Source organism: Arachis hypogaea, chromosome 1, assembly GCF_003086295.3.
Source record: "Arachis hypogaea cultivar Tifrunner chromosome 1, arahy.Tifrunner.gnm2.J5K5, whole genome shotgun sequence".
Taxonomy (NCBI): Eukaryota; Viridiplantae; Streptophyta; class Magnoliopsida; order Fabales; family Fabaceae; genus Arachis; species Arachis hypogaea.
Genome location: NC_092036.1, coordinates 95,265,014 through 95,280,003, shown reverse-complemented (window position 1 = coordinate 95,280,003; position 14,990 = coordinate 95,265,014). Strand labels below are relative to the sequence as shown.

The 14,990-nt window shown below is 31.6% G+C and overlaps 2 protein-coding genes across 7 annotated transcripts; both read right to left on the bottom strand.

Annotated features, from left to right (window-relative positions):
* Positions 1-2,929: 2,929 nt before the first annotated feature.
* On the bottom strand, positions 2,930-5,220 carry LOC112697323 (protein trichome birefringence-like 5). Its single transcript, XM_025750457.3, has 4 exons — positions 4,336-5,220; positions 3,871-4,064; positions 3,625-3,783; positions 2,930-3,517 (listed from the first exon to the last, which is right to left on the bottom strand). Exons 1-4 carry the CDS (start codon positions 5,110-5,112, stop codon positions 3,184-3,186), a joined length of 1,464 nt encoding a protein of 487 aa, XP_025606242.1. The 5' UTR covers positions 5,113-5,220; the 3' UTR covers positions 2,930-3,183.
* A 2,361-nt stretch (positions 5,221-7,581) lies between these two features.
* LOC112697288 (cold-responsive protein kinase 1) lies at positions 7,582-10,406 on the bottom strand. Of its 6 annotated transcripts, none has more exons than XM_025750422.3 (8): positions 10,285-10,406; positions 9,643-9,852; positions 9,516-9,560; positions 9,307-9,437; positions 9,010-9,223; positions 8,695-8,926; positions 8,459-8,609; positions 7,582-8,292 (listed from the first exon to the last, which is right to left on the bottom strand). In XM_025750422.3, the coding sequence occupies exons 1-8, from the start codon at positions 10,313-10,315 to the stop codon at positions 7,963-7,965; spliced, it is 1,344 nt and encodes a 447-aa protein (XP_025606207.1). In that variant the 5' UTR covers positions 10,316-10,406; the 3' UTR covers positions 7,582-7,962. The 6 variants fall into 6 exon arrangements, with proteins under 6 accessions (XP_025606207.1, XP_025606215.1, XP_025606198.1 ...); XM_025750430.3 differs by having other exon boundaries at positions 9,516-9,557; XM_025750413.2 differs by lacking the exon at positions 10,285-10,406 and adding an exon at positions 9,928-10,169 and having other exon boundaries at positions 9,516-9,557.
* Between the last annotated feature and the right edge of the window lie 4,584 nt (positions 10,407-14,990).

The window sequence follows — 14,990 nt, the reverse complement described above, 5'->3', positions numbered from 1 at the left end:
AATAGTAGCAGTAGCATATATACTTAATCTTCTTGTGTCAGTATTAACCATTAGTTATTACTGTCATGTCATAAACAAGTACACTGAATTATTAAATCTTATAGACTAGTTAGTAGTAACTCAAAAAGTTATGATTTACTGATATGAACGCAAAATAAAAAAAAAACGTAGGCTTGAAATTAATGAAATAAATTATGGACATATAAAAAATTTAAGTAAAATTGATAAAGCATATCAGGACGTGATATTTACATGCATATTTTTCATGCTGAGAAAACCATCTCCTGTCCTTTTTGCATGTGTCTACTTTTTTGACACATAAAATTCCATAGATTTCGAAACCATCATGTCCCCATAAAAGGCATGAAGAATGGCTATGGCTGGTTTAAGCAATTGTCGAATTTCAATAATGGGTAAGGAGGCATATAGGATAAGATACTTGAACCTTATCCAATGGTTTCTGCCATTAACTGAATTGTTTTTTCGTGATGGACTAAATTATTTTAAAATATATTTAGGAGGATTCATTAAATATCACTATAAAAATAGTTAAGAGTTTCAATATAATTATGTCCGTGGAATTTTTGGAAAAAGATAAACTTGACCAAATCGTTGAACAAGGATTCTTCCAACATGATTATCCAAGGACCCATTTCCCACTGAACAAAATTTCGAGGCTGATAGCTTGGGATTCAAGCTAGGTCCTCCTTCTCTGTTTAACGCTTTTAAGTTTTAATTTGACTTTTTCCCTTGTACAACGCCACATTATCATAAATGCTGTTAAGCCATAATGATAATGAATTATTAGATTATTTTATCTATTGAAAAATCACTTCACCATGTTGAATATAAAATTGGATTTTGTTATCTGTGTCCTAAAAATATTGATTAAGCATATTATAAAAAAATATTTTAATATTATTTATTGTAAAAATAAATTTTTTTAAATTTTTAATTCATTAAATATATCAAAAATATTAAAATATTTTTTTATGGTATGCTTAATTAATATTTTTATAGCACAGGATAGTAAAATTCTATAAAATTTTATCATTGATTAATAAGGTGATATTGGCTAAGACATATACTAAAGATAAAAATTAGTTAATTTGTATCTTAAAAGGTACATGTTAAGAGTACATTAATAAAAAAATTTAAATTTTAATGTATTATTTTTTTTAAAAAATTAATTTGTTAATAATTTTTAGTCAGATATTTTTTTATGGTATTTCTAAAATGTGCTCTTAGAATATAAGTTAGTAAAATCTTTAAAAATATTATCAGTACAAATTTTTAAATTTTGTCTTATAAATATACACAAACATATTAAAACTTAAATTTTATTATTTTTTTTAATTTATAACATTAACATGTTAGCTAAACCTTAATATGAGAATTAAATTCTTATAGTAAATTTATTTTAAAATTTTGATATTTAATGAATTTCATTTCAAACTTTATATGATTAATGAAATATAGTTGGCCTCTTCTTTTTATTTTCAATACATGGGTACTTTTCAATTGAATAATAACACAAACAAGATTTGGCTTGCTTCATGGAAATATGAATACATAGGCTCATAAGATTGCGTTGAAAAATTAGTATGGTTCCAGAAAAAGTCCGGTTTTGACATTTAACTCTCTGAACTTGACTAGATGCTTATAGTAATGATATAATAATGGCTATATTGCAGAGAGTGACCTCTGCGCACCAAGAATTTAGTCAACTTTGCGAAAACATTGAATCAAATTATTGAATACGTAGACATAGGATCACAACTTAGATTTGAGTATAGCCCCACCAAAAATCGCTACCCTCCTACCCATAATGATGCCACTTAACGCAATTTGATATTGGTCTTGTATAACAAATAGTTTTTGGTAACTTGTTAAGATTTTTAAAAGAAAAAATAAACTTTTATAAAGGGCATTAAATATTTTGATATATACATAAAAAAACTTTGAAATATACATCTTTAACTCCTCCTTTTTAAAATAAAATGTATTGTTGAGTTTTTGCAACTTGTGTTTACTCTCCTTGGCTGTCGTAGCAGTCATGTTAATTTGATGTGCAACATTTTTGGATTCTTCCCAAGGCACAACTGATTAAGTCTAAATACAGATGTTATATTGTATCTATAAGTAAGATCAGATCTCAAAGGGTGGTGGGTCAATATTGCAAGATTTTTTTTGTCTAGTAAGCTCCGATTTGTTAAATTTTCTGTGAAAAAATATGTGCATAAATATTTTATTGTGTTTAGTAAATAAAGATATTTATATTTGTAGTTTTTAAAAATTAAGTGTGTTTTTTACAAGCATTTAAAGAGGTATCTTTTAAAATTAATTTGTATTTATTAAAATTAAAAAATTTAATATAAACTTATATATTAATAAATATTTAAATTTATGCTTAGTTAAATTATTGATTCCAAATTTTAGTTTTCACTTATATTTATCATCATCATTTTAAACTTTGAAAATAACTTTATTGAATACAAATGTTAATAATTTGTGTTTATTAAAAGCCTTTTAAGTCAATTTAACAAATACATGATATATCTAGTACAGTTTTAGTAAACAATTTTTTAAAAATCAACTTTAATAAGTTATTTTTAAAAAAGCAAAAAAATTAGTAAACCGAGACTAATTGCCTAACAAATCAATTTAAATAAAATAAGAGTCCTGCTAGAGAGCCAATAGAATAAGAGTCTTGACCTTTCGGAGCTCTGATACCATGTCATGATACCACTCATCCCAAAAGCTTACGTCGATGGAAAAAAGTAACACTAATGGTTATATCTCTAATATTAAATCGAACATCTCTAAACCTCAATTGTATAATTGTACAAATATTCCATTGGCTCCCTATACTTCCTCGTAAAATAATAGTGTAGTGTAAACAGATGAGCATTTCTATATTCACACCTCATTTTAACAAACCTTTTTGCCATTGATTTAACATAATTTTATAAGTTATGCAGGTCAATATAACAATGATGTAGATTTAGCAATGTACAACAAATAACATTCCTATATTTGTATAATTGTATCAAGAGGATTCAATAGATGGAAGCAAAACCTAGACATATACAAGAAGAAAGTCCTCTCTTGTTTCTTCCCTTAACTTGTTTCCCGCACAAAAATGTTGAACTCTCTTGAGTCTTGAAAGGAGGATGGTTTGAGTTAACTCCTTGAATTGGCTTGTTGGAGAACAAGGTTGGCATAAATGAGCTCATTCCATGCATCAGGGACCCCAGGAAGACACCAATGGCTACAGTCCTGCCGCCTTGTTGAGACTCTTTTTAGGCCAGTGACGTTCCGGCCATAAACCGATGGATGCCCGTCCTTGCGGAAGTTGGTCATCCTTGTGACATTTAGTAATGTTACTGGAAACTTCATTCCCTGAATTGCTTCCTCCACTATCTTCATTTTCAGGGGATAGTTATCTAGGATGGACCCACTAAGAACTGGTTCAATTTCACCATTGCATGACCCACCTGAGTCCCAATCTCCACCTCTGTTAAGGATTCATATGCAGTGAGATATGATTCAAAGAGCAGACGGTACTGGTTTCCAGTAAGTTTTTTCTTTCACATGAACCTTTGTACAGAGAAAAATAATTACCTGAAATGGGCAGAAGAATATCCACGATAATAGACAATTTGTTTCTTTGGATTGATGTTATGATCGATCCATTTTGCCCAGGTCTTTATTGCCCTTCTGTATGCCTCAACTGCATCAAATTTTGGATAAAGTTGATCGCCTTCTTTGTAATAATTTACGCTGCAAAAAATGTAGAATGTTCCCTGAAACACTTAATCAAGTTAAAGGCCAATGAAAAGAGGGTTATGATTTGATTCGCATACAAACCCTCGAGCAGTTTTTCCATGAGTCCACCAGTGACCAGTGTTAAAGACAAGAATGTCAGCCTTCTTCCATCGGCGAAAAGTCTTGTCAATCCGATCTATTGACAATGTAGGATTCGAGCCGCCTTGTGCCTTAACTCGAACTCCTTCCCTCACAAGGAAATGAGATCTCACAAACTCCACAGTACAATTATAGTCCTGACCCCAAGTGTTTCAAAATCTTAGCCCAGTAAACAGCATTGATGGTGAAAACCAGTAATTCATTCTGATGCTGAGCTCAATAAATATACATGTACAAAGGCTGAGTTGGCATAACAGAAACCTAACAACCTAACTAACTAACTTAACTATCTTGATACCTTTGTAAATACAGCCATCATTATCACCAACTAAAATAACTACCTAACTAATCACAATTATCTAATAGAGTACAAGTAGAGAGAGAGAGAGAGAGAGAGAGAGAGTTTACCTCAAATTTGAAAACAAAGTAGCCTCTTCCTTTTGTAATTTTGTATCCATGAATCTCATACATTTTAGTCTTATCTTGAAGGCCTTCACGGAGCATGCACAAGATGGATTCAAATTGGTTCCTGTTCATGGAATCTCCAACCAGCATGAGTCTTTTACCTCGGAGTCTTTTCAAGAAGTCAGTGGGACTAAACCTGGGAAGATCACAGCCATGGGGCTTCCAGCGCCACTTGGTGTAGTCAGAATCCTTTCTACCGTTGGCCTGGCAATCGTAAGCCTCGTCCACGTAAGGGCAACTACTAGGTTTGTAAATTGGGTAATTCCCTTCATCTTTAACCCAGGTTCCACTGTACAAGTCGCAATCTAATTGCTTCTTCACCGCTCCTACCTCATCATCAGTATCACTGCTATCGTTATCACCGTTGCTTCCATTCACTGTGTTTTCGTATTGGGCGTCGGATTCTGCTTGAGTGTCGTCAGTGTTATCGACTGAGATTTTGGTGTCGGTGTCGGTGTCGGTGTCGGTTTCGGTGGGGGTGGCGACGGCAGACTCGGGTTCGGGTTTGGTTTCGGTTTCGGGTTGAGTTTGGGTGTTATTGGGAGGGTGGACGTGGATGGAGAGCGGAGGAGGGTGGAGAAGGAGGAGATCTGAGCGGAGGGTGAGAGCGGGGTCGCGATTCCTGAAGAAGAAGATGAAGAGGAATGCTGATAGGAGGAACAATGTGAGGAAGAAAAGCGTGGAAACAGAAGAACGGTTCTTATGAGAAGAAGAAGCCATTATTGAGAAAGAGAAGAAACATGTTCCGTTCCGTGAACTCAGATGCAGCTACCACAGGGACAATGCAGAGTGTAAAGTGCAAACACAGGCACCGCTATTTTTCTTTTCTTTTCTTTTCGTTTCGTTTTTGGAGGGGGGTTGGGGATGATGTTAGGCCCAGCCCATTTTCCTTAGCCACTAAAAGTTACTCAAAGTTTTTACCAAAAATATTTACAACAGCCCACGAACAAAAAGAAATGTTTAGTTAAAATTTTCCTCCATTTTCCTCATTCTCTTTAGTATAAAAATAAGGTGGGTTTCAAAATACGAAAAAAAAAAAAAAAGGTGAAGCTAATGACATAGCTAGGTCTGTCCAGTTTGATAAAACTTTATTTCTTTAAAAAAAAAAGTTTTATTAAAATTAATTTTCAGACAGTATTGGTCGCTGAAACCTTTGTAATTACGATGCTAGTATTCCTAAATGAAGGTATAGAGGAGATCATATATATGAATTGGAGATATGACTTATATGAAGATGGCAAAAGTCATGCTGATTTCGATGATGTGAAAATATCAAAACACAAATCCTTGGATAATTGACTAAAGCCGGCACTTCGAAATTTGTAAACCGAGTAAAACAGTAGAAATAAAGAATCCTAGTATCTTTTTCGTTTTAATATTAAATTAGTAAAAATATTGCTAAATGCGTGTAACAAAAATAGGTGTCTAAGGTCTAAGAGGAGTTATTATTATGGGTCAAATGGGTGAACGCTGACCTGTGTTAGCTAGCGTTCCCTTTTTGTTGTAATTAGCTTTTGAAGAGAAGCGTAAGACAAGATAGCAAGATTTGTAACTAACCTTGTTGTTTCAACTGAAATGGCCGCCTTTAATGAAGCACCAACTGTCATTTCATCTCATTTGCATTCACATTCACATCTATCTTCACTATCATACAGTAATAATAACCTTACTCACATATAAATTAATAAATTAATTGTTTAGTTACGTGTTTGTTTGTGTATATATATAGTCACTACTACTACACAAGACAAAGCAGGGAAGAGCAGAACCCCAAAATATGTCACTTCCATCATTCATGAGGGAGGGAGCAAGAAGACTTGCTTTGAAAGAAAGCGATGATTTGATTCAATCCAATTGAATTGAATGTATGGCACAGTCAAAACCAGCCATTAAATTCCCAATTTTCCTTTTTCTTTTGTCTCACATATAGAAAGAGAGAGTGTCAGCTTTTCAAGTATGGCCCTCAAATGGAGCAGCACGTGGGTGGAGGAGACATGCATATACACAAGAAGGTTGATGCATTGTTAGTGTTAATGTTAATGTTAAAGTGTTAATGCTTAATGCTACAGGGCTACAGTACCTACCTGTCTGCAAAAGTGTTAACTGTCAAAGGGAACAGAATGTTGTAGCGCTTTGGAGAGTCCACTCCATGCAGCAAATTCCGTTTGGTTTGAATAAGCAGCTATAAATTGCTCATGCTCATGTTAGTAGCTAGTAGGAATTTAAATGCAATTAATGAGGTTTGGTGTGACCACAGCAAAAACTGTGATGTATCATAGTAATATTTAACTGCATATCCGAGGAGAAGGTACCATAGTTAATGTCCCATTCCCTACTCTTATATATCATACCACCTCCTCTTTCTCTCTAATAATATCACCATCATCACCCTCATCAAAATCATTTCCTATTTCCTCTTCTCTCTCTCTCTCTCTTTTGTTGAGATGAGATTATCAGAGCTAGTGCTTCTGCTGTGGCTTTTGTTCTGGGCTTGTGTTGGTTCCAACACTGCCGGTGCTAGCAATTTGTTTGAAGGAGCCAAGAACAATAACAGAAGCTTGCAACTCCAAGATAATAATAATAATAATGCAAACAAGTTCAACGGCCTCAAGAACACCACTACTACGTCATCAGAATCAGATGAGAAAAGAGTGGTTCCTACGGGTCCAAATCCATTACACAACAAGAGATAGAAGAAGAAGATTCGAATGAACTACTTCTTGTATGTATGCTTTTGAATTTGTTGGTTGTTTATCAGTTATTTAATGTTTAACATCATTGTAAAAAGAAAAAAAAAATGAGTGTTAAATATTAAATAATGTTGAGTCACAACCTTTTTTTTTTTGGTTTTCGGTGAGCAATATTAGATAGAGTTTTTCTATCTGTGTGTTAGTTGCTCTGTAGTCAACGCCATTTTTCTACTGTTGCTGTAATGGTAAATGAATTATTGAAATGTTTTTGTGACATTTTATACGTATTTAGTGAAAATTGGAGTGTGAAATAGAGAAAGTAAAAGCATTGAATGTGTGTCGGGTATGGTGTGGACTTTGGAATTGGCGGTGAGATTAATATCGGTTTTGCATTTGTCTCTGTCCAACCTCCTTCACTCCTTTGTATTTATCGAGGTTCTCTTTACTATTTCATACCACTGTTCTATTCCCCCTTTAATTTCCCCCAATGCCATCAATCTAAACACATTATATTACATCTTTTATTAATCATAATTAGATTTCGGTGGAAACTTAGGTGCAGTCGACTTTACATGAAATTGATATCTGAGAGCCGTTAGATAATTTAACTGATTTGACTAAATTTTTATCTAATAGCTCTCAGATATCAACTTCACGTGAAATCGACTTCATCTGAGTTTTCACCTTAGACTTTATCACCTTTATGATAGTTTAAAGCATTCTACACAGTGCAATAATACGTAGATAGTTATTACGTAATTGAATGCACGCGTAAACCTACTTTACACTTGTCAAAATTAAATTCTTATTCAAAATACATTCAAATGTTACTAAAAGATTTTCATATATACATATAGTACAGCTGTTCCTGTTAGTTTGATCAGCGATCTTCAGATGTTGGAAGATTAGAATCAGTTATGATTGGAACTGAGAAAGTGTCTGATATGGCTTCCCAAGAGGGCATGTCCTCATCGTGCTTCTTGGGTCTCCGATCAAAGAACGATGGCCTCATTGGTGTTGACACCATTTCAACTTTGAATGTCAACAGTGCCACGATCTCTGACATGGCTGGTCTCAGACCTGCATGAGGCTGTAGGCACAAGAATGCCACGTGGAATGCTCTCATCACATCCTTCTCCACCAATCCATGTTCCCTTAGCTTTGGATCCACCAGTCCCATCACCATTGACTTCTCATAAAGCTTCCATGCCTATAGAGTTTAGAATAATGAACATTTACTTACTCACAACCATATCAAAACATTTAATTTCAATGTGTATTCAACATATCATTTGTATTTGTTGCACAACATTATGTTACTATATTCAAATATTATTACCTTAATTAAGATCATAGTAGAGAAGAGAAGAACTTACATATTCAGGAAGGTATTGCATTTCTGATGGTAAAGTAAGATCTGTATTCTTTCTGCAACTTATAATTTCAAGTACAAGAACTCCAAAACTGTAGATATCGGCCTTTTCTGATAGTTCTCCTCTAATAGCATATTCAGGAGCCGTATAACCTCTAATCAAAAGACAACAATTAAATTGTTTGAGTGAATTCATGTTAACAATGAGTTTGAGGAGTACTATTTGAATGAAGTACTTACAATGTTCCAGCAAATTGAGTGCTAAGGTAAGCTTGATCTTCTGGAAAGAATCTAGCTAGCCCAAAGTCTCCAATCTTTGGCTGAAACTTTTCATCAAGAAGAATGTTGCTTGCTTTGATATCTCTGTGAACAATTCTCAAATGCGAATCCTCATGTAGATATTGCAATCCCCGTGCCACTCCAAGAATAATTTGGAATCTAGTGCTCCAATCCAGGAATTGGTCACTTTTTCCTGAAAAAGGAAAATCCAAAATAGTTATGATGAATATTTAGATATACAACATAAAGAAGGGATATATATACATAGTTATGTACCATATAGGATGCGGTCCAAACTTTTGTTCTTCATGTATTCATAGACAAGAATCCTTTGAGATCCATCAGTACAACAACCAAGAAGGCGAACAAGATTCTTGTGTTGGATGCTTGTGATTAATCTCACCTCTGCCAAGAACTCTTTTTCTCCTTGTTGGGATTTCTCAGCAGACAATTGCTTAACAGCAACTAGCCTTCCATCTGCCAACTTTCCCTGTCAAAATTCCATGCATATCTCATTGGAAGGACTATATATTTGCATAGTAAAATTGTGTGAAACAAAGTGTGTACCAATACCTGATAAACAGGGCCAAAACCACCACTTCCAAGAAGATTTTTGCTATGAAAATTCCTGGTTGCCCTTCTCAATGTGTTCAGGTTGAAGTGACTAATTGTCCCAAGGCTCCCACTAAAGAAGTCCATTGATCCTATATACAAACTTGCAATATTATGATTTTACATTCAAATCATGCTACGATTTCATATTTTACTGCTTTGAGTATTACCTGGCTGTTGTTTGCTTGAAAATGTTACCTTCACCACCTCATCTGCTTTACAGTATAACAGAAATTAATTACAAGCACACAATACAAACATAGTAATATTAGTAATAAAAGTAGATGAATTAATTACCATGGTGTTGACTCATTATTGAAGGTTTCTTTTCCATTTTCTCCTCTGCCTCTTGTGGTGATCTCCGTTTAATAACCATCCAATAGACAAAGAGAAGAATGAGCAATATGATAAGCACTATTATCCCTCCAAGGAAGAAAAACAATGCTCCTGAAGTGTGATGGGACCATGATGAGTTCTGAGCTCCCATAGAGGATTCTGGATTATTGTCTGCAATAATAGTAATAATAATAATCACTCAGTTGAACATTGTTAAACAAATTAAATCTGATTTAGCAAGTATACAATGAAATAGTAAGCTTGGAGTAATAATCTTGGAGGCATTATTATTAATAATGTTGGGTAGAAATGCAAGCATTATAGGCATGATTCCAAATAAGTTGAATACACAACTGGCAACACTGAAAAACAAAAAAGAATGAGAGTTGAAGAATGATTCCAAGGTTGTGCCATAGGATTGATCGAAACATTGTTAATATTGTTGCACACTACAATTCAATTGGAATACAAAAATCCAAATCCTATACGTTTGTCTCTTGGGTTGGTTGTAGTTATAAATAATATTAAATTAAAAAAAAAGGAATATGATATCTGAATCACGGTCATGAGCTGGTGTCTGTGATGCAAGTATTCATTCCTTACAAGTTACAACACTTCTCAGTCTCACTTCCATGCTGCTTCCCTTTGATTTGAAACATTCTACACTCTTCCGTGTTATAAAATGAACAAATAAAAAGGTTCAATAATCAATTCCCTAATCACTCTGATTTTGCTTCTAATGCCGTCCTGTTCTGTCACTAGTCACCCCAACTATCACGGTCACACCGTACGTTCCACTTCCTTTTTTGTCTTCATGGGCTTTTTTGTTGGTTAATGGATTGCTCGGCCAAAATATTTTCATGGTTTTGTTACCAAATCTCTTTTTGGTGCCTCTTAGAGTACTGCATCCGCAGCCGAGGCCCGGGTCAGATGGTAATTTTGTTTGCCTCCCATTTAGCTGCATAGGATTGGAGGCTGCATTCGAGTTCAAATCTTTGCGAGTGCGCCAAGTATGGAATAAATGCATTTTTAAATTTTTTTAAGTATATAATTTTTTAAATTTTTGTATTAGTTCTCTTAATTTTTTTCTCCTCTTCTACAATTATATTTTCTTTTATATACTGGCCTCTCCAAAAAACTACTCTAGTACTTCTGTCTGATAAACAAAATAATTAGTATGACTAAAAGGATGATTTTCTTGCCCCAAAAACTTTATAATGGTAAAAGATTTACGGAGAAATACTTGTTACTTATGCTTCGGAGTTTAAAAGGAATTGAGCATGCGTCATTGATCCGTTCATACTTCATGATAATATGAACGTGAAAATTCAGATACAGTTGACTTTACGTGAAGTTGATATCTGAGAGTCAGTTGAGTTTTCACCTAACATGAAACTTAATAATATTCATTTCTTTTATTGAATAATATCCCACGTGGCTGTATTAATCCAAGCGCATGTATTCTACAGTAGTCATGTCATGATGGAATTGTCATTTAATTCAGTTTTGTCATTTGTCGAAATTGTGATGATACAGTTTAAAGTGCAGAGGTGAAAAACCACGTTTTTCAACGTGCATGATTTTATTTAGGAGAAATGTTAGAGACACAGCAGAATTTGTGATGTATAACCATCAATTAGTTATTATTAATATTTTTAATAGTGTGAGATAACATCTAATGATGTAGGATTATTCATTTTTCTTTTGATAGTTAAATGCTGGTCAAATTTTAATAAAAATGATGTCCCCTAGACTTTCTCTTTATTTATTTTTACCCTTCTTTTGGCCTATTTTGACATTGAATTATTTGATCAGCACAAGTTAACGATGCATGGTGGTTATGGAAAAAATTGGAAACCTTCACTTACCTGTATCAATAATTGACTTAATCTTTTCCATCCATAGTTGAAAAATTAAATGAGCTTATATATACTAGTGATATTAAAGGATAAAGATGGCTAGTACTATATATAGCACGCATAAATATCTCAGAAGTAGCAAAAGATAGAGAAGGATAAGCTTTACTAGTATCAAATTTTTATTAATTGGATGTACAATAAAAGATTTCGATCACACATATTCTTAATTCTCTTTCTATCGCTTATTGTTACAAATAATCCCTCCTTATTAAAATTGCCACAATAATATAATATAGTTAAGCCAAGAAAAAGGAACACAATTATTATATAGTATATGATATGATGTTGGGATAGGACTTAGATATAGGAGTGATTTGTTAACTCAAATGAAACAAGTGAAGAAAAGAAACATGGCTTTGGTAGTGGATGATGATTGGCTTTAGATTTTGTAGTGGATTGCTATAAAATCTTTAAGAGTATATATTTAAATAAAATTTTAAAAAATTTTATATCGGATATTTTTGTTCTAAAAAAATTATTTTATATTAAAATTTCTGATTTTTATAAAAATAAGACATAGATTCTTTTATTATATATTTAAAAATTATTTGTTTAAATAAAAATAATAAATTTAATTAAAATAAAAATTTATATTTTTTATTTTTGTAAAATTTAAAATCTCAATATAATATATTTTATTTTAAAAAAAAATTTTGGCGTAAAACTTTTTTGGGACCTATTAAAATATATACTCAATATTTGATTTACACAATCATTGAAGACAGAATTGTATTGCAGCATGCCTTATTCGTGAGAGTAACCAATTAAGATTGCTTTGACTCGAACAATAATTGGGTCACATATATATTTAAGCTTATGTTAAGTGAGTCAATTAACCAGCTGGTCTATGCAACTGTTGTCAAAGATAGACATGAACTCAAGTGTAGAATTGACCCTTCACCAAATCACCTTTAGGAACAAGCATATCCGTTTCAACTTTGCAACTAGATAACAAAAACATAAAAATATCCAAGCTACTAATAGTTGATTAAAGGTGCCTTAATTATAATAAGATGCTTGATATTATAGTGTTTACAGTAATTATGAAACTTTAACAAGATTGGGAAAATATACTAAAATTATAAAAAGTAATATTGTGAAATAACCTAGAAAGTTTGAAGAGTTAAAAGAAGAAATTATTAAATTATCTAAAATAACGTGTAAAAATAAAATCATGATTTTAATTAATATATATTATATAGTTCTGATGGCAAGAATTTTTAAAATTATTAATACAAAATCTTAATTTTATAATAAGTTTTGTTCAACAAAATCAAAACCTGCTGGAAATAAATCTATTTCCATGGATTTTTAAAAAATTGTCCTAATTAATATATAAATAAAATAAAAGTTTAATCTTAAATAATAATGAAACAAAATCATTAATAAATAAAATTGATCACTTATAAAAATATTATTTCAAAACTTTTGTATCTAAGTCAAATCATGATTTTTGGAAAAAGAAAGAAAAATATGTGATCAAATTAAAATGTATTGTCATATGTTTAAAATAGTGGTAAAATCGTGTTATATCTTAAACAATAAATATATATATATATATATATATATATATATATATATATATATATATATATATACTGTAACAAAATTAAATCTTTTCAATTTTTTTTATTTAATAGGATAAAGAGTGATTTTTTATTATTAATTTTATAATAAGTGAGATTAAAAAAATATTAAAAAATTAAAAATTACACTTTACTCCTTCAATTAAAAAAAAGTTGAGAGATCCATTCCCCACTATATTTACCCATAGACATTACTGAATCAACTTTGATTATAGCCTACAAATCATATATGTGAACTTGATCTTTTCCAAAACTCGTTCAACTCATTAATTCTAGTTTAATTTTATTAAAGTTTAATGCTGCTCCCACTTAATCATTTTAATTTGGTACAACCATTTCCTTAAAACTTTGAACTAACCCATTAAGTCATCCTTTACTTTATTTGATATCTTTTTTTAGATTGTTCGATACAAGCTCGACCTAAAAGGAAGAAATAAAATCAACCTATAACAACTATGTATTTCTTTTGTCATTGCTATTAAGGATAACAAAAAAAGAAACAAAAATTTAGTCTAACCATAATAAAATCATACACCCAAAACGAAACATAATATAATAACAATCAGTAATTTTTTTTTTTACTCTAAATGACATCATTGTACTCATTGCTAACTTACATTCTTCATATCACATTCACACAAGCCAATTCGCTCATACTTTATCCAATATCTATTTTGTGTATATAAAAAATACTATTTACATAATAAAAATTAACTATCAAATTAGTTATTATGTATTTGTATATAAATATATTTATATTATTTAATTTATTTTTAACATATAGTTTATATTAATAATTGATTTTAATTACTGAATTTGGTGTCCACCAAACATACTTAAAGTATATGCATGTAAAACTACTATGACATATCTTTGAAAAGAATGATAATTTTCTAACAGCTAGAGGTGTAATATTTATAGATTAAATTTAAAGAGATATAAAAAAATACAAATTTTAACAGTTAGAGGATAATACTTGTAGAACAAAAACTAGTCAAGAGTAAGCAAGCGCCTACTTTTGTATTTATTGGTTAATTATTAGTAGTGGGGTTACTCTTTGCCGTAATATATATCAACACGGTATAAGACGTTTGTATTCATACTTAAAATATAAATTAGATAATGAAATCTTTGTATCTATATATATACTCAAAAAGGAATTAATCTCCTTTCCGAAGGAGCCAAAATCTAGGTATTGGTATTGTTAATGGAAGACAACCATGCAACAAATAATGTGAATGTTAAAATCTATGATGTCCTTTTACTACTTTTTGATATGTACAAAGTTGTTATTTAAACATGTTTAAATGTAGTTTTAATCACGAAGCTTCCTCCTCAATTGTTAATTCATTGGTTAGTGAATTAAATAATTAATTATTGTTAGAAGCATAGTTGTAGCACTTAGCTGAGATATGATATAGTAATTATAAGTGGTGAACAACTATATAGTATTTCATGTCTTTTAAGACCTCTATATATTATGATTTGTTATTTATCAAGTAAGGCAGGCATGAGGATGAGATTAAGATTTGGAAAGAAATTAATTACAAGTCAATTACAGCAAGATTGCAATTACTTAGGGACATGAATGAAACTATCTTTGGTGAGAATCTAATTGGTTCAACTCACATTGCAACCACTTCTTCCGTGTGGTCCTCACCACCCCAACATAGATGCTTTCTTTTTTTGCCCATTTTTTCGTGTACATATTCGATGCTATGAAATGATGACCCACCCTTTTTTTTTGTGTCATTATTTTGATGCTGATCAAGAAAATTATGTGCTCGACACAAATCACATAATA